The sequence below is a fragment of the Pristiophorus japonicus genome, chromosome 18 (assembly GCF_044704955.1).
Source record: "Pristiophorus japonicus isolate sPriJap1 chromosome 18, sPriJap1.hap1, whole genome shotgun sequence".
NCBI classification, from domain to species: domain Eukaryota; kingdom Metazoa; phylum Chordata; class Chondrichthyes; family Pristiophoridae; genus Pristiophorus; species Pristiophorus japonicus.
In genome coordinates, this window is record NC_091994.1 from 3,095,347 (window position 1) to 3,122,016 (window position 26,670).

The 26,670-nt window shown below is 51.6% G+C and overlaps 1 protein-coding gene across 2 annotated transcripts; it reads left to right on the forward strand.

Annotated features, from left to right (window-relative positions):
- Nucleotides 1-2,091: 2,091 nt before the first annotated feature.
- On the forward strand, nucleotides 2,092-25,844 carry LOC139229104 (salivary glue protein Sgs-3-like). Of its 2 annotated transcripts, none has more exons than XM_070860762.1 (5): nucleotides 2,092-2,200; nucleotides 5,026-5,406; nucleotides 13,607-13,654; nucleotides 16,759-16,910; nucleotides 22,979-25,844. In XM_070860762.1, exons 1-5 carry the CDS (start codon nucleotides 2,110-2,112, stop codon nucleotides 23,024-23,026), a joined length of 720 nt encoding a protein of 239 aa, XP_070716863.1. In that variant the 5' UTR covers nucleotides 2,092-2,109; the 3' UTR covers nucleotides 23,027-25,844. The 2 variants fall into 2 exon arrangements, with proteins under 2 accessions (XP_070716863.1, XP_070716864.1); XM_070860763.1 differs by lacking the exon at nucleotides 22,979-25,844 and adding an exon at nucleotides 20,748-21,254.
- The last annotated feature ends 826 nt before the right edge of the window (nucleotides 25,845-26,670 follow it).

The following is a 26,670-nucleotide window of genomic DNA, read 5'->3' on the forward strand; positions in this document are numbered from 1 at the left end:
GGAAGTCCAGAACCAGGGGACATAGTCTAGGGGTAAGCCATTTAGGACTGAGATGAGGAGAAACTTCTTCACTCAGAGAGTTGTTAACCTGTGGAATTCCCTGCCGCAGAGAGTTGTTGAGGCCAGTTCATTGGATATATTCAAGAGGGAGTTAGATATGGCCCTTATGGCTGAGGGGATCAAGGGGTATGGAGAGAAAGCAGGAAAGGGGTACTGAGGTGAATGATCAACCATGATTTTATTGAATGGTGGTGCAGGCTCGAAGGGCCGAATGGCCTACTCCTGCACCTATTTTCTATGTTTTCTATGTTTCTATGTTAGAAGCGGTTTGGTGTAAAACCACAGCCCACTTGGAGTGGGGTCGAGACTGAAGCGACCGATTTATACAGAGGGGCAACTCACCCATGGTGTGGGACTCTCACCAAAACCTCCGAAGGTCATAGGTCAAGCCCCACACCAAGGTATGCAGATCTGCGCAGTGTCACGGGTTGGGAGGGGTGGCATTGCTCGGGGAGGGAAGGGTGTCACAGGGGGAGGGGAGGTTGATTGGGGAGGGGTGAGGGGGTGTCACCGGTAGAGGGAAGGTTACTGGGAGTGGAGAAGAGGGGGAGTCATGGGGGGGAAGGGAGGGGGGGGCGAGAGTGTCACTGGGGGAGGCTAAGGTGCTAGGGTGGGGGAGGGGGGAGGAGTAATGGCAGAGGAGGGTGTGGAATGGAAGGAAGGCGTGGGAGAGGAGGAGGGGGAGGTTGAAGAGTATTATTTGCCATCCAATTAGCCATTGCTATAGCAAATCCAAATCTTGCAACCTTCAAACCCGTGACTGACTGTATCCCAGCTTCCAGCCCTGTGGCAAGGAGGCGCCGGAACCTGAGATTATTAATTGAGTCCAATCATAGAATCATAGAAATTTACAGCACGGAAGGAGGCCATTCAGCCCCTCGAGTCCTCGCTGGCCGACCAAGAGCTACCCAGCCTAATCCCACCTTCCAGCTCTCAGAGCGTAGCCCCCTAGGTTACAGCACTTCAGGTGCACATCCAAGTACTTTTTAAATGTGGTGAGGGTTTCTGCCTCTACCAGGCAGTGAGTTCCAGACCCCCACCACCCTCTGGGTGAAGACATTTCCCCTCAAATCCCCTCTAAACCTCCCCCCAATTACTTTAAATCTCTGTCCCCTGGTTGTTGACCCTTCTGCTAAGAGAAATAGGTCCGTCCTATCCACTCTCTCTAGGCCCCTCATAATTTTATGCACCTCAATCAGGTCTCCCCTCAGCCTCTTCTGTTCCAAAGAAAACAAACCCAGCATAAGCACTAAAACATGGCGGAGAAGCACTTTTGGCGTGAATACATAATCTCATTTCTCTGATCTGGAAGGAGGAGAGCATGCCAGGGGACCTCTGAGATACGGTTATCGTGACCATCTTCAATAAAGCTGACAAGTTCGATTATGGTAACTACAGAGGAGTTTCCCTGCTGCCGGCCACAGGGAAAGTCATATCCTGTGGTTGAAGAACTCCTCCCAGAGCCGCAATTCAGATTCTGCCCACTAAGGGGCGCAATGGACATGATCTTCACCACGCAACAAATCCAAGAAAATGCAGGGAGCAGCACCAACCCCTGTACATGGCCTTCTTCGACCTCACAAAGGCCTTCGACACTGTCAACCGCGAGGGATTATGGAGTGTCCGCCTCAAACTCGGCTGCCCCCAAATGTTTGTCACCATCCTCTCCCTGCTTCACGATGACATGCAAGCCGTGATCCTGACCAACGGATCCACCACAGACCCAATTCATGTTCGGACCAGGGGTCAGAAACTGGGGGGTCAGGAAGTGGGGGGGGGGGGATCAGGGACTGGGGGGGGTCAGGGAGTGTTGGGTGGAGGTGGCCAGGGTTCGGGAATGCCGTTGCCCCCTCTTGCTGGGTACAGGTGCACAGGTGTACAGGTGTACAAGTATACAGGTGCGGGCTTTTGCTGAATTACACCTGTGCAGCAATGGCAGGTTGTAGACAGCAGGGGGCGCTTGCCAAGAGCACCTGGCGCGGAGGGGACATCCTCGCTTTAAGAGGAAGTCACACAGAGCCTGTGGAAATATTGGTTGAACACCTAGAAATGCCCGCAGCTGCTCGCCGCACGATGATGGCACGAAAACTGAAAGAAATCTTTTGTATTTGTCTCTGCATTGCCCTGGCCTCTGCACAGGGTGAGTCCACCTCTACTTGTTTGAGTTTTCTTTTTTGTGTGTGTGTTCCTTCTCAGCGCCGATCAAAACTTTGGGGAAGGTTTGGAGAAAGTTTCAAGGAAGGCTGTTAAGTGTAGACGTGTCAGAAAGATCAGGAAGAAGTTTTTTTTTGCAGCTTGAAACTGCAGAAAGATTCGAGTCAGAGCAACGCAGATTATTCACGTTTCTCAAACTGGATATTTTCAGAGTTGTTATTCAATTGCTGGACAATATGTAAATATTAATAAATCTTTCCCCCTCAGTTTAACACGTCTTCTCCGAAGCCGTAAGGTAGAGGAAATATTTATTTTAAAGGTGTTCTTTGCTAAAGTGATTGTTTGGAATGGAATACCCTGATTCACACCATTAATGTACAAATCAAAATCCCTGCACATCTTCCAACTCTTGACAGGCGGAATTTACAGGGAAACTGCACTGATTCAAATCGATTTGTACTTCATTGGCTGGTCGGGTAAGGCGCTATATGAATGCAAAATCTTTCTGTCTATAAACCTGCAGTCCTGGGACCATGAGCCCGACAATTGGGCTCTTGAATCACAGGCAACGCCATCCTGTGTCTGCTTCTTAATCTTGGGTTCGTAAATAATAAAAGTGCATTTTTTTTTAGCATTGCTGTTCATTGGTGGATTAATCTTACATCCAGCTCTGTTAGTATCAGAGATGTATTTAAAGGTGAATGAGAACATGGATGTGAATATTATTCATGGGCCTAGGATTACCAACGTGCCTGGATTTTCCTGGCGCCTCCAGGAATTGAAGATTAATTTCCTGGCGAGAACCCGGGTGTAAAACTTACAAATAATAAAAGAAAGACTTGCATTTCTATAGCACCTTTCACGACCTCAGGACGTCCGAAAGCGCTTTACAGCCAATGAAGTACCTTTGGAGTGTAGTCACTGTTGTAATGTAGGAAACGCGGCAGCCAATTTGCGCACAGCAAGCTCCCACACATAGCAATGTGATAATGACCAGATAATCTGTTTTAGTTATGTTGATTGAGGGATAAATATTGGCCCAGAGAACTCCTCTGCTCTTCTTCAAAATAATAACACAATAAGAACATAAGGAATAGGAACAGGAGTAGGCCATTTGGCCCCTCGAGCCTGCTGTGCCATTATATAAGACCATGGCTGATCTGATCATGGACTCAGCTCCACTTCCCTGCCCAGTCCCCATAACCCTTTACTCCCTTATCGCTCAAAAATCTGTCTATCTCCATCTTAAATACATTCATTGACCCAGCCTCCACAGCTCTCTGGGGCAGAGAATTCTATAGATTTACAACCCTCTGAGAGAAGAAATTCCTCCCAGTTTTAAATGGGTGGCCCCTTATTATGAGACTATGTCCCCAAGACATTTCACAGGAGTATTATGAGACAACAAAGTTGACATTGAGCCATGTAGGGAGAAATTAAGGCAGGTGACCAAAAGCTTGGTCAAATAGGTCAGTTTTAAGGAGCATCTTAAGGGAGGAGAGAGAGGCATTGAGATTTATGGAGAGAATTCCAGAGCTTAGGGCCCAGGTAGCTGAAGGCACGGCCGCCAATGATGGAGCGATTAAAATCGGGGATGCTCAAGAGGCCAGAATTAGAGGAGCGCAGAGATCTCGGAGGGTTGTAGGGCTGGAGGAGGTTACAGAGATAGGGAGGGGTGAGGGGCCATGGAGGGATATAAAAAAAAAAATGAGAATTTTAAAATTGAGGTGTTACTGGACCGGGAGCCAATGTAGGTCAGCGAGCACAGGGGTGATGGTTGAGCAGGAGTTTGTGTGAGTTAGGACACGGAGCAGCCAAGTTTTGGTTGAGCTGAAGATTACAGAGGGTGGAAGGTGGGAGGCCAGGTCGAAAGAGCAAAGAGAACAACATTTTTGAAGATGAAGAAAAAAAGTTTGCTTGACTGACAGTGAAGAGTCATCATTAAGTAACGAAGAGTTTGTTTCGCGTTCCAATTGGCTGTGAGAGGGCGGGGCAGTGCGATTGTGGGCAACCAATGGTGTGTGAGTGGGGGCGGGGCAGCGCGATTATGGGCAGCCAATTTGCACACAGCAAGCTCCCACAAGCAGCATTGTGATAATGACCGGATTATCTGTGTGATTTGAACTTTTTTTTAATAAAAGAGGCAAATCCCAAAGGCTGATGGGATAAAAACAGAAAATGCTGGGAACTCTCAGCATCTGCGGAGAGAGAAACAGAGTTAACGTTTCAGGTTGATGACCCTTTCGTCAGAACTCAACTAGTGGAATGTTGGCCTTTAACTTTTGGATGAGACGTTAAACCGAGGTCCTGCCTGCTCTCTCAGGTCGATGTAATATGATCCCAGGGCACTATTCAAAAAAGAGCAGGGGAGTTATCCCCGGTGTCCTGGGGCCAATATTTATCCCTCAACCAACATCACTAAAACAGATTATCTGGTCATTATCACATTGCTGTTTGTGGGAGCTTGCTGTGAGCAAATTGGCTGCTGTGTTTCCTAAACCTCTCCTCTACTCCACCTCTCTCTCCCCCTTTAAGACGTTCCTTTAAACCCACCTCTTTGACCAAGCTTGTGATCATCTGTCCTAATGTGTACTTACGCGGCTCGGTGTCAAATTGTGTTTTATAATCGCTCCTGTGAAGCGCCTTGGGACATCTTATTACATTAAAGGCGCTATATAAATACAAGTTGTAGTTGTTGCCACGTGTGCACTAGCCCGTGGTAAGGAGTACATGTTGTCATGGTGACAATGGCCCCGTTGATGAATTAACGGCTTGTTGGTTCTAAAATTGATTTTATTTCCTCCGTTTCAGTTTCGACAACTACTGCGGAGAGCAAGGGGTCGACCACAGTCCCAGCCACCACCAGCTCGGCTCCGAGTGTCAAACCGACCAACTCCGGGGACAACACCACCATTAACGAGACTACGGCCAACGCAGCACTGAACAGTAGCACAACGCAAACTCCCACCACAGTGTCAACGGTCAACGGAACACAACCCACCACCACAGCCCCAGCAGCGTCGCCCGGTGGAACAGATAATTCGACCACAGTTGTGACCACGTTAGGCGCGAACGACACCCAGGCATCCACGACCAACCAGACCAACGCTACAGCCTCGACCCCCCGTCCCAACAGCACACCCCCGAGGACGACAGAGAAACCTGCAGTCACGCCAACACCGAAGGGCACAGGTCAGCACTTGAACTTTCACAATACTCGACCTTGCAGTATGTAAATGCAAAAAGGGGTTTAAATTCTACAGCTTGTACCTGTAGCAGATATGGGGAAAGGAAGACAGAAAGACAGAGAGAATATATATGTCATCATCATCATCATAGGCAGTCCCTCGAAATCGAGGAAGACTTGCTTCCACTCAAACTGAGTTCTCAGGTGACTGAACAGTCCAATACGGGAATTACAGTCTCTGTCACAGGTGGGACAGACAGTGGTTAAAGGAAAGGGTGGGTGGGGAGTCTGGTTTGCTGCACGCTCCTTCCGCTGCCTGCGCTTATTTTCTGCAGGCTCTCGGTGACGAAACCCGAGGTGCTCAGTGCCCGCCCAGATGCACTTCCTCCACTTAGGACGGTCTTTGGCCAGGGACTCCCAGGTGTCGGTGGGGATGTTGCACTTTATCATGGAGGCTTTGAGGGTGTCCTTGAAATCTTGAAAGACGTTATATCATCACCATCATATATAACCTCTTTCAAGATAGTACTTTTTGGAGTGTAGTCACTGTTGTAATGCAGGAAATGTGGCAGTTAATTTGCGCACAGCAAGTTCCCACAAACAGCAATATGATAATGACAAGATAATCTGGTTTTTTGTTATGTTGATAGAGGGATAAAAATTGGCCCCAGGACACCTGGGGAACTCCCTTGCTCTTCTTCAAAATAGTGGCCGCAGGATCTTTTACGTCTACATGAGAGGGCTGACGGGACCTCAGTTTAACGTCCAAAAAGACAGCATCTCTGACAGTGCAGCACTCCCACAGTACTGCCCCTCCGACAGTGCGGCGCTCCCTCAGTACTGCCCCTCCGACAGTGTGGTGCTCCCTCAGTATTGCCCCTCCGACAGTGCAGCGCTCCCTCAGTACTGTCCCTCCGACAGTGCGGCGCTCCCTCAGTACTGCCCCTCCGACAGTGCGGCGCTCCCTCAGTACTGCCCCTCCGACAGTGCGGCGCTCCCTCAGCACTGCCCCTCAGACAGTGCGGCGCTCCCTCAGCAGTGCCCCTCCGACAGTGCGGCGCTCCCTCAGCACTGCCCCTCCGACACTGCGGCGCTCCCACAGCACTGCCCCTCCGACAGTGCGGTGCTCCCTCAGCACTGCCCCTCCGACAGTGCGGCGCTCCCTCAGCACTGCCCCTCCGACAATGCAGCGCTCCCTCAGCACTGCCCCTCCGACAGTACGGCGCTCCCTCAGTACTGCCCCTCCGACAGTGTGGCGCTCCCTCAGTACTGCACTGGGAGTGTCAGCCTGGATGTTTGTACTCCAGTCCCAGGAGTGGGACTCGAACCCCACAACCTTCTGTCTGTGAGGTGAGAAAGTGCTGCCCACTGAGCCACGGCTGACACAGTTGTAATGTCGGAAAACGCGGAAGAAAGTCCCACCAGCACCATCTCGAGGGTAATTAGGGATGTATGTCGTAATAAAAAGTGGGGTGAAGTGCCAGGCTTAACGTGTGGCCTGCAATAGTGCAACTGTCTCTCATTGAATGGCCTTCCTGCTTTGGCCACCCTTACTGGTCATGTCACAATGGTCTGATGACAGGACCCATTATCTTCATCATCGACAGTCCCTCGGAATCGAGGCAGACTTGCTTCCACTCCTGAAGTGAGTTCTTTGGTGGCTGAACAGTCCAATACGAGAGCCACGGACCCTGTCACAGGTGGGACAGACAGTGGTTGAGGGAATTATACAATGATGAGAATTATACTATGCAGTCATATGTGGAGGGCAAGATATTCCTCATACACCTGAGGGAGAGCTGTGTTTTCCTCAGAAGACACCACACATTATGTAAAAATGAGACACTGACCAAGAGACAGTGAACAATGTGACTATATTGAAAATCCCAGCATACCAAAAGTGACATAATATAATAACATGAAGATCATTTACACCACCAACACCCACCTACAATACCTACCACCACCATTCCCCCCCCCCCCGCCTCGATGTGAGGCCCATCGTCCTCTTCTTCGCTCTGCCTTCATCACGGAGTCCCGCGCCCCTCCCCCTCCCTGCCTCTGCTTGAGCAAGTTGTGCAGGATGTCAGCCGGATCTCTGCAGACGTGTCTGTCTTGGTGAGAAGGTAGGGGGCGTGACTGAAGGCCCCGTCATCTCCAGCTCCTCGGGATCCGTCTGCCTCGATGGTGTGGGCTCGGGGGCTTGTACGACCCGGCCAGAAGCCACCGCTTGCCTCATCGCTGCGACAGAGTCGGTGTTGCGCTCCAACGCACTAATGAGCCGCTCCATCCTGTCAGTATGGTGCTGAGCGAGGGTTGCGATGGTGGCAGCTGCTCCAGCCATGGTCTGCAGCAGCTCGCGACCTATCTCCACGCTCGTCCTCGATAGCTGCAGCATCTCGTGAATAGCTGTGAGCCGTCCTGTAAGCTCAGTGGCTTGTTGGGTCGGTATGGGTCACTGGGTCACTGGATCACTGGGTCGGTGTGGGTCACTGGGTCGGTATGGGTCACTGGGTCACTGGATCACTGGGTCACTGGGTCGGTGTGAGTCACTGTGGGTCACTGGGTCGGTGTGGGTCACTGGGTCAGTGTGGGTCACTGGGTCAGTGTGGGTCAGTGAGGGTCACTGGGTCGGTGTGAGTCACTGGGTCACTGTGAATCACTAGGTCGGTGTGGGTCACTGGGTCACTGTGGGTCACTGGGTCGGTGTGGGTCACTGGGGGTCACTGGGTCGGTGTGGGTCACTGGGGGTCACTGGGTCACTGTGTGTCACTGGGTCGCTGTGGGTCACTGGGGGTCACTGGGTCGGTGTGGGTCACTGGGTCACTGTGGGTCACTGGGTCGGTGTGGGTCACTGGGTCACTGGGTCGGTGTGGGTCACTGGGGGTCACTGGGTCAGTGTGGTTCACTGGGCTGGTGTGGGTCACTGGGTCGGTGTGGGTCACTGGGTCACTGGGTCTGTGTGGGTCACTGGGTCGGTGTGGGTCACTGGGCCAGTGTAAATCACTGGGCCAGTGTGAGTCACTGGGTCACTGTGGGTCACTGGGTCGGTGTGGGTCACTGGGGGTCACTGGGTCGGTGTGGGTCACTGGGGGTCACTGGGTCGGTGTGGGTCACTGGGGGTCACTGGGTCACTGTGGGTCACTGGGTCGGTGTGGGTCACTGGGGGTCACTGGGTCGGTGTGGGTCACTGGGGGTCACTGGGTCGGTGTTGGTTGACGTGCCCTGGTTGGGTCAGCTCCACGGCCTCTGCGCCTGTCAGTGCTTGGCGGCGTTGCATCCGGCTCAAAGCCGATGAATTCTGAGCCCGATGCCGAGGGTCTCCGGACAGGTGGCCACACGTGGCAGGAGGCTCGTGTCATCCTCTTCCAGTTCCTCCACCTCAAGGGGTTCAAAGACGGTCCCTTCTCCCTCCTCTCTCTCCTCTTCGTCCTGACTCTGGGTGGCGGAGTTGGGTGCGATGGAAATGGGTGATCTTTGGGGTAGGGAGGTGGTGGAGGAAGGAACTCATGTCTTGGGCTGGGGTCACCGTTTGGGTGGGAGATGTTGGGGGCACGCTGCTCCTTTGAGTGCCAGAGGTGGATGGCGTCCGACTCACCACCTGCAAGTAGAGGGCAACATTTCGGTCTATAGGGGGAGGTTGGTCAATCTGACCCATCTCACATTGTGCCGTCGCGGAGTTCCATCGCTTCATGGGCACACCAATAATAGCCGACACACTGTGCGTTAAAACGCATTTGACTTGACATTGCATGACCTCTCAAACCGGTGATTATTATACCCTTACCCTGCTCCAGCACGGGATCTGCATCACCCTTTGTGTTTGCAGGGCAGCAGTCACCCACAAATGTTAAGGCACGCTGCTCCAGGCTGCTCAACTCTATCACCTCTGCCGGGCCCCCTCCTGTTGCACTCGGGCTTACTGCCTTGGAATAATTTTTCTTCTGCAGAAAGAAACGTTGAAGCCTTTACCCCTTTTGCTGATGCCCCCCCCCCCCACCTCCCCGACACCCCACCACACACACACATCCGGCTCATAGCCTTTTGCAGTTGTACGGGAGGGGTCCAATAAATGTTTACTCACTCTTGCTGACGCCACCACATCGCTCCAATGTTTCCGACACTGGTCTCCATCTCGCTCGATGTTGGCCTCACCGATCTCCTTCCAAATGCGTCTATATTGGGGAGGTGGAGGTTTGTCACGGCCACCCCGGGGTGAGATCTTTATACCTGCGCTCCACCTCTGATACAAGCTCCTCCAGTTCATCATCACTAAACCCGGGAGCGCTGGGCCTGGTCTCGACAGTCTTCCTCGATGCATTTTTTCCCACTCATTTTAAATCACTTAAGGAATGGCTTATGAAAGGTTTGTAGCTCTGTGTCTCCAACACTCTCCCCTCTACAACTGGCAGGTGCAAGAGAGTGTTCACCATTTAAGCGCATGCGCAGATGTCCCAGCAGCCTCAATCGCGGCAAAACTGACGTCGGTGTGCTGACAGAACTACAAAAAAAAACAAATCTCGCGCATGCGCAGTGCGGCAGTTCCGAAGTTCTCCGATTCGAGAGGCCTGCACCTCCCACCCGCTCCTGCCCGCCGACTCCCGCTGCCTGCCGCTGCCGCCCACAAGACCACAATACTGGCGGGACCCAGTGGCAGCGGGCGCCAAAAAGGTAGGTGCCCCCGGGTACCGCCAAAAAATGGGCGGGCCTTGCAGCTTGTCAATTTCAGGGCCCTTGTGGGTCTCGGTGTCTCACACACACACACACACGGACACGGACACACACGGACACGGACACACACACACACACACACACGGACACACACACACACGGACACACACACACACGGACACGGACATGGACACACACACACACGGACACACACACACACACACGGACACACACACACACGGACACGGACATGGACACACACACACACGGACACACACACACACACACACGGACACACACACACACACACACACATGGACACACACGGACACACACACACACGGACACACACACACATACACGGACACGCACATACACACACACACGGACACACACACACACACGGACACGGGGACACACACACACACGGACACACACACACACACACACACGGACACGCACATACACACACACACGGACACACACACGGACACGGGGACACACACACACACGGACACGGACACACACACACACACACACACACGGACACGGGGACACACACACACACAAACACACACACACACGGACATGGGGACACACACATGGACACACATGCACACACGGACACACACACACGGACACAGGGACACACACACACACGCACGGACACATGAGCAAGCAGTTGCATCCCCGGCCTGCAGGAGCTGCGACTGTGGGAGCGCCGCTCCGGTTTACAAACAAGTCAGATTGGTCAGCTCACATAAAAGAAAGACTTGCATTTATATAGCGCCTTTCACGACCTCAGGACGTCCCAAAGCGCTTTACAGCCAATTAAATACTTTTCTTCGAGTGTAGTCACTGTTGTAATGTGGGAAACGCGGCAGCCGATTTGCGCACAGCAAGCTCCCACAAACAGCAATGTGATAATGACCAGATAATCTGTTTTAGTGATGTTAATTGAGGGATAAATATTGGCCCCAGGACACCGGGGAGAAGTCCCCTGCTCAGCTTTTGAACATATGGGATGTGTCAATGTGACAGAATTAATGGAAAGGTTTCTGAAAGTGAAGAAATTGGTGAATACCAATATACAACACAGAAACAGGCCATCGGGCCCCACCGCTCCGTGCCGGGGTTTATGCTCCACAACAGCCCCCTCCCACCCCTCTCCATCACACCCCATCACCATATCCTTCTATTCCTTTCTCCCTCATGTGTTTATCCAGCTTCCATTTAATGGCATCTCTGCTCTTCGCACCATCCACTCCCGGTGGTAGCGGGTTCTAAGATTTGCTCCCACTCTAAAAGTGAGTTCTCAGGTTACTGAACAGTCCAATATGGTAATTACAGTCTGTCACACGTGGGACAGATAGTCGTTGAGGGAAGGGGAGGGTGGGGAGTCTGGTTTGCCGCACGCTCCTTCCGCTGCCTGCGCTTGCTTTCTGCATGCTCTCGGCGACGAGACTTGAGGTGCTCAGCGCCCTCCCGGATGCACTTCCTCCACTTAGGGCGGTCTCTGGCCAGGGACTCCCAGGTGTCGGTGGGGATGTTGCATTTTATCAAGGAGGCTTTGAGGGTGTCCTTGAAATGTTTCCTCTGCCCACCTGGGGCTCATTTGCTGTGAAGGAGTTCAGAGTAGAGCGCTTGCTTTGGGAGTCTCGGGTGTGGCATGCGGACGATGTGGCCTGCCCAGCGGAGCTGGTCGAGTGTGGTCAGTGCTTCGATGCTGGGGATGTTGGCCTGGTCGAGGACGCTAACGTTGGTGCATCTGTCCTCCCAGGGGATTTGCAGGATCTTGCAGAGACAGCGTTGGTGGTACTTCTCCAGCGACTTGATGCTCCACACAGACCTGCTCCATCTAATTCTATCAGCCCATCCTTCTACTTCTTTCTCCCTCATGTGTTTATCTCTGCTCTCCGCACCATCCACTCCCGGTGGTAACGGGTTCTAAGATTGATCAGCCAGCATCTTGCGGTGTGCGGATCACAGCGCTCGTCAACGGAACACTCTCATCGTCAAATGGCGCACAGCTCTTCTCCATCCCAGATGCAGGCGGTGCCCCTTTAAGAAAGTAAAGAAGTGTGTCAGGGCCATGTGAAACTTGCCAGATCCTGCTCGCAGGCCGGGTTCACGAGAGTGCAGCGTGTTCTAGTTGAAGCTGTGGCCTTGAAGGAGCAACAGCAGCTGTGCAGGAGATAGCAGGGAGGCAAAGGCCACTCACCGGAGGGTGGGGTGGGTTATTGTTGACAGGCTCGGCTCCTAGAGGTGACAGTTGGCAGCAATGAGCGGTGTTTCAGACCTGGGTGGGGTCCGGATTAAAATTTAACTCGCTGCTCCGGGAGCCGCCTCTCCAACTGGCATAGGCCATCCATTGAACCCTTGACTGCTCCTAAAGTCCCGCTCGCCCATCGCCCCGCCCCCTGTGCTCACTGACCGTGTCCTAACTCGCACCAAGTCCCGCTCGCCCATCACCCCCTGTGCTCACTGACCGTGTCCTAACTCGCACCAAGTCCCGCTCGCCCATCACCCCCTGTGCTCACTGACCGTGTCCTAACTCGCACCAAGTTCCACTCGCCCATCACTCCCTTGTGCTCGCTGCCCCGTGTCCTAACTCGCACCAAGTCCCGCTCGCCCATCACCCCCTGTGCTCACTGACCGTGTCCTAACTCGCACCAAGTCCCGCTCGCCCATCACCCCCTGTGCTCACTGACCGTGTCCTAACTCGCACCAAGTTCCACTCGCCCATCACCCCCTTGTGCTCGCTGCCCCGTGTCCTAACTCACACCGAGTCCCGCCCGCCCATCACCCCCTGTGCTCACTGCCCCGTGTCCTAACTCGCACCAAGTTCCACTCGCCCATCACTCCCTTGTGCTCGCTGCCCCGTGTCCTAACGCGCACCGAGTCCCGCCCGCCCATCACCCCCTGTGCTCACTGACCTGCATTGGCTCCCGGTCCAGCAACGCCTCGATTTAAAAATTCTTCATCCATATTTTCAAATCCCTCCGTGGCCTCGCCCCTCCCTATCTCTGTAACCTCCTCCAGCCCCACAACCCCCCGAGATATCTGCACTCCTCCAGTTCTGCCCTCTTGAGCATCCCTGATTATAATCGCTCCACCATTGGTGGCCGTGCCTTTATCTGTCTGGGCCCCAAGCTCTGGAATTCTCTCCCTAAACCTCTGTGCGTTTCTCTCCTCCTTTAAGACGTTCCTTAAAACCTCCCTCTTTGACACAGCTTTTAGTCACCTGCCCTAATAGCTCTGTATGTGGCTCGGTGTCGTATTTTCGCCTGGTAACACTCCTGTGGAGCGCCTTGGGATGTTTTACTATGTTAAGGGTGCTATATAAATGCACGTTGTTGTTGTAGCACAGCAGGCCCAAGCGGGGATGTGTGTTGGGTGGGGGGGGGGGGGGGTTGATAAATAAAGTCGGGGGTATTTAAGTAACTTATACTTGCGTTTAGATTATCGTGACTGGGAGCACTGGATTGCAATCTCTGAGTCACACTCACCTCTCATTACTTTTCTTATTTTCAGCTACCAATCTGCCCAACAGTACGAAGACGACAGGCGTAATTATAATAGGTATGTCGGGACCGCAAGAGTCCTTTCTGTGTTCAAATCCATTTGTTTATTTAGCCACAATGAAGAAGAAAGCTGCGGACTGCAGGAAGCTATCAATGAACAGGTCAGGTGGGCAGAACAGTGGCAAATGGAAATCAATCCGGGGAAGTGTGAGGTGATGCATCTGGGGAGGGTTAATAAGGCAATAGAATACACATTAAATAGTAGGACACTGAGAAGTGTAGAGGAACAGAAGGACCTGGGAGTGCAGGTCCACAGATCCCTGAAGGTAGCAGGCCAGGTGAATAAGGTGGTTAAGAAGGCATACGGGATACTTGCCTTTATTAGCCAAGGCATAGAATGCAAGAGCAGGAGGGTTATGCTTGAACTATATAAAACACTAGTTGGGCCGCAACTAGAGTACTGCGTGCAGTTCTGGTCACCACATTACAGGAAAGATGTGATTGCACTGGAGAGGGTACAGAGGAGATTTACGAGGATGTTGCCTGGACTGGAGAATTTTAGCTATGAGGAAAGTTTGGATGGGCTGGGGTTGTTTTCTTTGGAACAGAGGCTGAGGGGAGACCTGATTGAGGTGTATAAAATTAAGAGGGGCCAAGAGAGAGTGGATAGGAAGGACCTGTTTCCCTTAGCAGAGGGGTCAACAACCAGGGGACATAGATTTAAAGTAATTGGTAGGCGGTTTAGAGGGATTTGAGGGGAAATATTTCACCCAGAGGGTGGTGGGGGTCTGGAACTCGCTGCCTGAAAGAGTGGTAGAGGCAGAAACCCTCACCACATTTAAAAAGTACCTGGATGTGCACCTGAAGTGCTGTAACCTACAGGGCTACGGACCAAGAGCTGGAAAGTGGGATTAGGCCGGATAGCCTCTTGTTGGTCAATGTGAACATGATGGGCCGAATGGCCTCCTTCCGTGCTGTAAATTTCTAGCATTCTATGATTGACACTCTCATTCTCTGCCTGATGCTTCCATCCTCAGTCACGTTCATCATCGTCACAGGCAATCCCTCGAAATCGAGGAAGACTTGCTTCCACTCTAAAAGTGACTTCTCAGGTCACTGTACAGTCCAATACGGGAATTACAGTCTCTGTCACAGGTGGGACAGACAGTGGTTGAGGGAAAGGGTGGGTGGGACTGGTTTGCCGCACGCTCCTTCCGCTGCCTGCACTTGGTTTCTGCATGCTCTCGGCGACGAGACTCGAGGTGCTCAGCGCCCTCCCAGATGCTCTTCCTCCACTTAGGGCGGTCTTTGGCCACGGACTCCCAGGTGTCGGTGGGGATGTTGCACTTTATCAGGGAGGCTTTGAGGGTGTCCTTGTAATGTTTCCTCTGCCCACCTGGGGCTCGCTTGCCTTGTAGGAGTTCCAAGTAGAGCGCTTACTTTGGGAGTCTCGTGTCGGGCATGCGGACAGTGTGGCCCGCCCAGCTGAGCTGGTCGAGTGTGGTCAGTGCTTCGATGCTGGGGATGTTGGCCCGAGCGAGAACACTGACGTTGGTGCGTCGGTCCTCCCAGGGGATTTGCAGGATCTTGCGGAGACATCGTTGGTAATATTTCTCCAGCGACTTGAGGTGTCTACTGTACATGGTCCATGACTCTGAGCCATGCAGGAGGGCGGGTATCACTACACGTTACCAGGGCACCGACCTCCTATACCAGGTGATCGCCGCCCTGGCCAGAAACATGTCCCGCTCTCGCTGGGAGCAATTCAGCGAATCAGCATCCACCGCATGAGACGGCAACCTATTCCCGAGGCCCACTGTACTCTGGGAAAAGAACCTCCTCCTGACCTTTAACCTTGATCTGGCCTCATACAACTTAAATGTATGACCCCTGCCCTGGTCCTCCCTAGCCCATTTAGTTGGAACAAGCTGTATACACAAACACAATCTCGTCTCTTCATCATTCTATAAACTTCGATTAGATCACCCCCTAAGTCTACACAGACGGCAGCATGTTCCAGAGGTTCACTATTCTCTGTGAAAAGACCCACCTCTTGATGTCTAACCTCGATCTAGTCTTATACAACTTAAATGTGTGTTCCCCCGGTCCTGCCTAACCCATTTAATTTAAATAAACGGTCAGCTGGAACACTGTCGATTCCCTTCTTTATCTTACAAATCTCAATCATATCCCCCGTAAGTCTACGCTGCTCTAAAGTGTAGAGTTCCAGCTCTTCTAGCCTATCTTGATAACCAAGATGCTGTGAACCCTTTCCACAGCCTCAATATCACCCATCATGTGAGGAGACCAAAAGTGGTCACAGTATTCCAAGTGCGGCCCGACTAAGGTCCTGTACAAGGACAAAACAGTATGCCTCGTCTTATAGTCAATTGTCCTGTAAATGCACCTCAACACCGTCGTCACTCCAGCTCATGAAGCTCCTGAGAGCCATGCGCGAGAACGCCCTGATCCCTTTTTTTCTCCAGCTGCTTTAATGCTTTTCGCTGAAGGGTGTACGATTGGTCAGCATTCTTTATGCAAAACACTGCACCGTTCCAAATTAAACATCACTTGCCAGTCACAATCCCAATTCCCCAACACGTACTGTAGTGTCTGCGTGTACTGTATAAGAACACAAGAATTAGGAGCAGGAGTCGGCCATACGGCCCCTCGAGCCTGCTCCGCCATTCAATGAGATCATGGCTGATCTTCGACCTCAACTCCACTTTCCCGCCCGATCCCCATATCCCGTGATTCCCCTAGGGTCCAAAAATGTATATCTCAGTCTTGAATATACTCAGAGACTGAGCCTCCACAGCCCTCTGGGGCAGAGAATGCCAAAGATTCACCTCCCTCTGAGAAGAAATTCCTCCTCATCTCAGTCCTAAATGGCCGACCCCTTATCCTGAGACTGTGATCCCTGGTTCTAGATTCCCCAGCCCGGGGGAAACATCCTCCCTGCATCTAGCCTGTCAAGACCCCTCAGAATCCTCGATGATTCAATGACATCATCTCTCATTCTTCTGAACTCCAGAGAGTACAGGTGCGGACATGATGGGCCGAAATGGCCGTGTTCCGTGCTGTAAACTTCTATGATTCTATGAGTACATGTCTGCATGTCCTGTAGCTGGCCTGTGTAATATAATTCCGTCTTTATTCCAGGTGGTCCCCCGAAACATCAACCGCTCGATGCCGGGCTTATTGCTCTCATCGTGATCCTGGTGTCGATGTTAATCATTGGGCTGTTGGTTACCGTGGTGAAATACTCGCAGCAAGGGAAGCCTGAATTTAAACGGCTCCAAGAATTGCCAATGGTACGTATGTCACATCTGGCTGTGTGTTTTGGTTTGGTTTTGGTTTCCATATTTACGAAAGGATATACTTGCTTTGGAGACAGTTCAGAGAAGGTTCACTCGGTTGATTCCGGGGATGAGGGGGTTGACTTATGAGGAAAGGTTGAGTAGGTTGGGCCTCTATTCATTGGAATTCAGAAGAATGAGAGGTAATATTATCGAAAGGTATAAGATTATGAGGGGGCTTGACGAGGTGGATGCAGAGAGGATATTTCCATTGATGGGGGAGACTAGAACTAGGGAGCATGACCTTAGAATAAGGGGCCGCCCATTTAAAACTGAGATGAGGAGAAATTTCTTCTCTCAGAGGGTTGTAAATCTGTGGAATTCGCTGCCTCAGAGAGCTGTGGAAGCTGGGACATTGAATAAATTTAAGACAGAAATAGACAGTTTCTTAAATGATAAGGGAATCAGGGGTTATGGGGAGCGGGTGGGGAAGTGGAGCTGAGTCCATGATCGGATCAGCCATGATCTTATTGAATGGCGGAGCAGGCTCGAGGGGCCGTATGGCCTACTCCGGTTCCTATTTCTTATGTTCTTATGTGTGTACAGTTCTGTACGCGTGTCTGTAGTCACTGCATACCGCTCTGTTTAGTCTAAGGTCCATGCTTCCGTACGCCTCGGTGAAGATGTTGACGATGGCTTGGAGTTCAGCCTCTGCATGTGCGCAGACGCAAGTGCCATTCGTGTACTGTAGTTCGACGACAGAGGATGGGACAGTCTTGGATCTGGCCTGGAGGCGACGAAGGTTGAACAGGTTCCCACTGGTTCTGTAGATTAGCGGGGAGCTTGTTGAACGTGAGGTGGAGCATTGCAGCGAGGAAGATCGAGAAGAAGGTTGGTGCGATGATGCAGCCTTGCTTGACCGCGGTCCGGATGTGGATTGGGTCTGTCGTGGATCCGTTGGCCAAAGACCGCCCTAAGTGGAGGAAGAGCATCCGGGAGGGCGCTGAGCACCTCGAGTCTCGTTGCCGAGAGCATGCAGAAAACAAGCGCAGGCAGCGGAAGGAGCGTGCGGCAAACCAGACTCCCCACCCACCCTTTCCTTCAACCACTATCTGTCCCACCTGTGATAGAGACTGTAATTCCCGTATTGGGACTGTTCAGCCACCTGAGAACTCAGTTTTAGAGTGGAAGCAAGTCTTCCTCGATTTCGAGGGGCTGCCTCTGATGATGATGACAGCTCTGTACGTGTGTCTGTATGCACTGTGTGCGCCTGTGTGGCTATTGAATGTGTCTGCGTGTGTCAAATGGGTGTGTGGAAATCGTGTGTGTCTGTGTGTATTGTATGTATTCATGTGTGTCACATGCATATAGAATATCCCTGTATCTATTATATGTGTATGTTTGTGTTATGAATCTTCCGTATATGCATGTACTGTACGTGTCTGTGTGTACTCTATGTGTCTGCATGTACTGTATGTGTCTGCGTGTGCTGTACGGTCCGTGTGTAACATACATGCCTGTGTGTACTGTGCGTGTCTGTGTGTAACATACGTGTCCATGTGTAAATACGTGTCTGCGTGTACTGTACATGTCTGTGTGTACTATGCGTGTCTGCATGTATTGTGTGTGTTTGTGTGTGTCTGCGTGTACTGTACATGCCTGCGTGTACTGTACGTGTCTGGGTGTACTGTACGTGTCTGCATGTAATGTCTGAGTGTACTGTACGTGTCTGTGTGTACTGTATGTCACAAATTTCACAAAGGCACGTACAAATGGGGAACCATTAACTCATATTCCTCATCCTTCCGTTGAATGCTCCGAGCCCTTTGCCTTTGAGTGCGAAACATGAGACCAGAATGAATGACGTAACTCACCCGAGGAAATTGCCTTGCATTTGCATGGCGGAGTCTGCCTCGGGCTGCTTCACACCCTTGTTGATTTTGGCTCCAAGCCTGGGGTGTTTGGTACCAAACCTGATGCTCAAAGCGAGATCGTTCCATGACCTTCTATTTGCACATTTCACATTTCTGGAATGTTCCTATTGAACCACCTGACTCAGCACCTCACTGATACCTGAACACCAACCTCGCAGCACACGGGATCCGCGACCATTGACGGACCAAAACCAACCCCGCGAGCCCAGCTTGTAACGGACGTGTTCTGACGCCAGGAACGAACACTTGTCACTCCACCCTGGCTCAGTGGGTTTCAACCTGGTCGGAACGGACTCGTAGAGGCCAGGAAGATCCGAGATACAGAATACTTGCCGTTATTAGCCGAGGCATAGAATATAAGAGCAGGGAGGGTTATGCTTGAACTGTATAAAACACTGGTTAGGCCGCAGCCAGAGTACTGCGTGCAGTTCTGGTCACCACATTACAGGAACGATGTGATTGCACTGGAGAGGGTACAGAGGAGATTTATGAGGATGTTGCCAGGACTGGAGAATTTTAGCTATGAGGAAAGATTATATAGGCTGGGTTTGTTCTCTTTGGAACAGAGGAGGCTGAGGGGAGACCTGATTGAGATGTATACAATTATGAGGGGCTGGATATAGCGGATGGAGAGGGTCTATTTCCCTTAGCAGGGGGGTCAACAACCAGGGGGCAGAGATTTAAAGTAATTGTCAGAAGGTTTAGAGGGGATTTGAGGGGAAATTTCTTCACCCAGAGGGTGGTGGGGGTCTGGAACTCACTGCCTGAAAGGGTGGTAGAGGCAGAAACCCTCACCACATTTAAAAAGTACTTGGATGTGCACTTGAAGTGCCGTAACTTACAGGGCTACGGACCGAGAGCTGGAGAGTGGGATTAGGCTGTCGGCCCATGACCGGAGAATGAGAAACCACTGCCACCCCCATCCCCCCAAAGAAACTTACTGCCAACTCTCCCCGGGCGAGGGAAGGTAGGGTTCCGATCCCGAGAGATTGAGTAACATGCAGTTGCAGCCAGCAATTAGGAAGGTAAATGGCATGTTGTCCTTAATTGCAAAGGGGGTTGGAGTACAAGATTAAGGAAGTCTTGCTGCAATTGTACAGGGCCCTGGTGAGACCACACCTGGAGTATTGTGCACAGTTTTGGTCTCCTTACCCGAGGAAGGATATACTTGCCTTAGAGGGAGTGCAACGAAGGTTCACCAGACTGATCCCTGCGATGCGAGGTCTGTCCTTTGAGGAGAGATTGAGTAGAATGGGTGTTTATTCTCTGGAGTTTAGAAGAATGAAAGGTGATCTCATTGAAACGAATACAATTCTTCGAGGGCTTGACAGGGTAGATGCAGGGAAGTTGTTTCCCCCCGGGCTGGAGAGTCTAGAACCAGGGGTCACAGTCTCAGGATAAAGGGACGGCCATTTAAGACTGAGATGAGGAGAAATTTCTTCACTCAGAGGGTGGTGAATCTTTGGCATTCTCTGCCCCAGGGGGCTGTGGAGGCTCAGTCGTTGAGTATATCCAAGACACAGATTGATAGATTTTTGGATGTTAAGGGAATCGAGGGATATGGGGATCGGGCGGGAAAGTGGAGTTGAGGTCGAAGATCAGCCGTGATCTTATTGAATGGTGGAGCAGGCTCGAGGGGCCGAATGGCCGACTCCTGCTCCTAATTCTTAGGCTATCACTATAAAATGGCCCCTGAAGCAGTGTTGGGTGAGACTAGGACTGGGTTCGGCTGTAATGCCAAACACTCCCCTTTAAAGGTATTTTTTGGCCAGAATATCACCTGAGTGCTGCCATTTCATCTGCGCGTTGGCAAAGTGTTCCTTTCTGAATATGTGCTGTTTACAAAATTTGTACATGTGGCTCAGACACCTCAATGATGTAGCCTTTCTGCCCAGTCACAGATTGTATCTCTCCACAGGACGATGTGTGCGAAGACTCTCCATTGGTCCTCTACAATAGATAGAGCAGTAACCAGTAATGACCATGGATCGCAACTGAGCCCACGTGACCCTCCTGTTTGTGGCCGGAGCGGGGGCCGGGTGGAGGGACGCAAACCTTTACGTACTTCTTTCAGCGAATGCATGCACGCACCCTGCACGTTCCACAATAGCTCTCTGCATGTTTGCATTATGCAATCTTCACGGACAGCCTTATATAACCCCCCCTCCCGCTTACATAACGGGTGAAATTGGTCATGGGCAGACAAGAGAGAAGAAAATTGGTCGGGGTTGTAAAAGGGTGCTTCCGAATCTCTCTCGCCCAAGGTGAATGTTACCTCTATATGTTTGGTGTAGGTTTAACCCTGACAAGGCTGATACCAAGACTGAGAGGTTATATCTATTAGAAAAGACAGAACAGGCTGGGATTCATTTCTCCAGAAAAGCGAAGGCTAAGGGGAGACCTGATAGAGGTCTTTAAAATTATGAAAGGGTTTGATAAGGTAATTATAGAGAAGATGTTTCCACTTGTGAGGGAGACCAGAACTAGGGACCGTAAATATAAGACAGTCACCGATATATCCAATCGGAAATTCAGGAGAGAGTGTGAGAATGTGGAGCTTGCTACCACAGGGTAGCCAATCGCACCCCCACCCTCCATGCTCCACACCAGCCCCCTCCCACCCCTCTCCATCTCCCCCCATCACCATATCCTTCTATTCCTTTCTCCCCCATGTGTTTATCCAGCTTCCCCTTAAATGCATCGATACTATTCACCTCAACCCCTCCCTGTGGCAGCGAGTTCCACATTCTCACTGCTCTCTGGGTAAAGAAGTTTCTCCTGAATTCCCCGTTGGGTTTAAATTATATTTATGGCCTCTAGTTCTGGTCTCCCCCGGCACAAAAGTTTCTTGGCTACAAGAATCAGCTTATTGTCTGGTAGCAATCCTCTCAACTGTCGTCTCCGACTCCAACCTCTCTCTAGTTTGTCAATATAACCACTGCTCCGCTAAACCACTCTCTCTCTCTCTCTCTCTCTTGCTGCTCCTAAGCCCCCAATGTCCCAATCCACTCTTCCTCCTCATAGCAACCTCACTCTGTTGAAATTGAAAGTCATTACCTCTGCACCATTACCTTTTACAAACCCAGCTTTGGGGTCGATTTGCCTGTTGCCTTGCAACCATGTTTTTTGTAAATTTATTCACTCGTGGGATGTGGGCGTCGCCAGCATTTATTGCCCATCCCTAATGGCCCTCGAGAAGGTGGTGGTGAGCCGTCTTCTTGACAACTGAATGTCTCGCTGGGCTATTTCAGGGAGCAGTTAAGAGTCAAACCACATTGCTGTGGGTCTGGAGTCACATGTAGGCCCAGAACGGGTAAGGGCAGCAGATTTCCTTCCTTGAAGGACATTAGTGAACCGGTTGGGTTTTTACGACAATCCGGTAGTTTCATGGTCACCATGATGGACACTCAATGGTCCCCCTAATTTTAAATTTGGGTGGACTGCCCCTTTAACAGGGGCCTATTTAAAGTTTTGCGCATGCGGGAAATTGCACACTGTGACCGCCGGTTCTGGGTTGGGCGGGATCGGTAAACAGCTGTGGAGCAGAGAGGGAATGGTGCTTTTTATTCCCGAGTTATTAAATTAACTGGTTCAGGTCTCTGGATTCCTGGTCCAGAGTTTAGAAGAATGAGAGGTGATCTCATTGAAGCATACACAATTCTTACAGGGCTAGACAGGGTAGATGCAGGGAGGATGTTTCCTCTGGCTGGGGAGTCTAGAACCAGGGGTCACAGTCTCAGGATAAGGGGTCGGCCATTTAGGACTGAGATGAGGAGAAACTTCTTCATTCAGAGGGTGGTGAATCTTTGGAATTCTCTGCCCCAGAGAGCTGTGGAGGCTCTGATTTTGAGCATATTCAAGACAGAGATCGATAGATTTTTGTACATTCAGGGAATCAAGGGATATGCGGAAAGTGGAGTTGAGGTCGAAGATCAGCCACAATCCTATTGAATGGTGGAGCAGGCTCGAGGGGCCGAATGGCCGACTCCTGCTCCTATTTCTTGTTATGACCACTATGCTACTAACTTGGACTTCTCAATGAAAACCTGTTCCGTCTCCATCCCCCGTTCATGGGCAGAGGGCGGGCACCTTGCACAGCTTGCTGTGTAAGTGAAATACTCACAATCGTTTCCCTTTTTGTTCTTTCAGAACAGCTTAAGCGAAGAAGCTCCATTTGCTCAGTATCCGCCCAAGTAACCCGGAACGCTGGCTTTGGCTGCATGAGAATGCTCTGGAACGTGATACGATGCTCGATTGGCTGTTGGCGCACTTACTCACCAACTTCTTCTCCTCCTCTTTCCTCTCCTCTCCTCTCTCACTCACTCATCCTCCTCCTGCCCTGATCATAAACGCATGGTAACCCTTTATCCCGGCGAGCTAACGAGGCCTAACACTAGCTGCTGTAGTGAAGCTTGGTCCTTTGCCTTAGAAGGTGGACCCTAGGCTGGAGATGAGACGCTGAGCCAGGTCACAGTAATTGTGCGGGCCTTGGCTATTATTCGCTTCTGACCGTTTTTTCCCAGCTCACGGTGTTGCAAAGGTAATTTGGTTCTTGAACTGTAATGGGTTAAAGTCCGACTCAAGAACCAGTGGATATTTTGTTTCTATCTTTGAGACAGTACAACTATCCTGACAATATGTTGCTGATTCCGACTTCAATTTGAAGCGAGAGCCCCACCCCCTGCCACCTACCCCACCCCACCCCGCCCCCACCCTACTCCCCCCCCAGCCCCCGCCCCCCCCCGGGGTTAATCTCCGAGGTAAGTGGAGGTTGAACAAGGAAGGAAGGCCGGACAAATATAGCGTCTTTCGAGCCCTGATATGCTCCCGGCTGTGGAAGCATTTTTTGGGGAAGGGTAGTCACCACCGTAACGGAGGTGAGCAGGGTTGCCAATCTGCGCACAGCAGGATCCCGCAAACAGCAATGAGAATGACCCCCGAGGCCTCGAGTCGTTCTTTTCGTGCTTTTAGCGGTGGTCCCTTCTCTGCTCGACAGTGACAGTGGGGACAGGGTGGGAGCGGATAAAGGACATGTTCTAGCTACTGGCGGCAGCCCTCTCTGCCTGACTCAACAACAACAACTTGCATTTATATAGCGCCTTTAACGTAGTAAAATGTCCCAAAGTGCTTCACAGGAGCGATTATCAAACAAAAAAATTGACACCGAGCCACATCAGGAGATATTAGGACAGGCGACCAAAAGCTCGGTCACAGAGGTGGGTTTTGCGGAGCGTCTTAAAGGCGGAGAAGTTTAGGGAGAGAGTTCCTGAGCTTGGGGCCCAGGCAGCTGAAGGCACGGCCACCGATGGTGGAGTGATGGAAATTGGGGATTCACAAGAGGCCAGAATTGGAGGAGCGCAGAGATCTCGGGGGGTTGTGCGGCTGGAGGAGGTAACAGAGATAGGGAGGGGTGATTTACGAGAATGGTTCCAGGGATGAGGGACTTCAGTTACGGGGATAGACTGGAGAAACTGGGATTGTTCTCGTTAGAGCAGAGACGGTTGAGTGGAGATTCGATAAGTGTTCAAAATCACGAGGGGTCTGGAGAGAGCAGAGAGATACTGTTCCCATTGGCGGAAGGGTTCGAGAACCAGAGGACCTAGATTTAAGGTGATTGGCAGAAGAACCAAAGGCGACACGAGAAAAATCCTTTTTACGCAGCGAGTGGTTAGGATCTGGAATGCGCTGCCTGAGAGGGTGCTGGAGGCAGACTCAATCGCGGCTTTCAAAAGGGAATTGGATAAATACCTGAAGGGAAACATTTTCAGAGCTACGGGGAGAGGGCGGGGGAGTGGGACTGGCTGAGGTGCTCTTGCAGAGAGCCGGCACGGGCTCGACGGGCCGAATGGCCTCCTTCTGTGCTGTAAATTCCAACAAAAAAAATCTACACTATTACACTGATTGCTGGCTCTGAAGGCACAGTGTCGGGCTCCCCAGATAGGACAGCTAAAAATACATGTGCGACTGAGTATTTGGAGCATGCCATGCTCCACTTCACCCTTGGTCCGCACTGAATGACCTGATCTCTGTACAGTTGGTTTCAGTGCTATTGATTTGGGGAGGGTTGGGGTCGAGGGTTGGGGGTTAGAAATCAGCCAGGGTTCGTGGTCCTGAGCTGGTGAACCTATATCAATGCAAGTACTTTCCTTCTGTAACTCTCACGGACTCTGCTGCAGGAAGTCCGAGCTGAGCAGGGTGTTCTCTTGCTGATCATCTATTGCGATGATCAGCCCAACTCACAACCCAATGGAAAAGGCATTTCCCAACTCATGCCCGCTCTTTCACCGGGAGGGAGAAAGGACTTTCAAAAGATCACAAATCCCACACAAGTACAAAGCCTCCAACCGTACTTGTGTATTGGGTTTATGAGACTGTGTCCTTCCCCAAACAAAAGGAATGGGTCATGCATTCTTATTCCCACTGAAAGGCCCAGATTTGCCCCCATTGTCGGTACCCCCTCCCCCCTTCCCCCTAACCCTTTAAACGTAGGGTGTTACACAAACTGTACTCACCGAGGTGTAGGGTTTCGTATCCGCATCACTCCCTCACACAAGATCTCACTGAGGCCTGATTATCACCATCATCATCATCGTCATATCATCACAGGCAGTCCCTCGGAGTCCAGGATGACTTGCTTCCACTCCGAACACGAGTTCTCAGGTTATCGCCAGAGAGCCGAGGGCTGAGTGACTCATTGTCCATAACGCACCTTTGGGCCGTCACCGGGTGGTGAAAGGTGCGATGGGATTGGTTCCTTTCTGCGTGCATTAAAGGGGCAGGCTGACAGAAGTGTGCCAGAAACAGGCACTCGGGCAAGGCAAGGGCAGGACACATCACTGGAATTCAAAATCACTCTCGTTTTCAGCAAGTCGCCAGCAAACCCCGAAGCAGTAACTATCTGAATATTCTGAGGTTTGACGGGGGATACATTGATTTTCTTTGCTGTGGGAGAACTTACTTGATTCCGTTTGCAAATCTGACAAGTCACGTTCATCAATAAATATTGTCTTAATTTCAACAAGAGTTGGTTATTTGGGAAGAGCGGTGGGGGGGATCAGTTTCCTGTCACCTTTGACTCTGTACAAGTGCGGAGCATCGTCAATCATCCGGAAATTTCGATGTGAACGCTGCACTGAAACTCTGGGTTGTATTGTGTCTGTTTCCCCCCGGTGACCCATGATGTGAGGCGATGAGGAAGGTTTACAATCAATCAAGAAACCAGGCCACCAGCTCCATCCCAACTCAGTCCCATCCCAGCAGGGTCTCGCCCCCAGACCCCACTCCCATCTCCCATCCCATCCCATTCCTCACCCCACCCCATCCCACTTCCCATCACAGCAGGGTCCCGCCCCCGGACCCCACTCCCATCTCCCATCCCACCCCATCCCATTCCCCACCCCACCCCATCCCACTTCCCATCTCAGGAGGGTCCCGCTCCCAGACCCCACTCCCATCTCCCATCCCACCCCATTCCATTCCTCACCCCATCCCACTTCCCATCCCAGCAAGATCACGCCCCCAGACCCCACTCCCCATCCTACTTCATACCCCATCCCAGTACTGATCCCACCTCACCACATTCCCCAACGCACCCCATCCCACTCCCCATCAGCCTTGATCCCACCTCCCACATCATTCCCATCTCACTAGAGTCCCACCCCCAGATCCTACCTCCCAAACCCCATCCCACCCATTCCCATCCCAGCAGAGTCCCGCCTCCAGTCCCCGCTCCCACCCCCCATCACTCCCATTCCCATCCCAGCAGAGACCTAATCAGAACCGGAACCTTGGGCTGATTGCTTTCTCCCTCCTTTTCCCAGGAACACTGCGGCCAGTTGTAG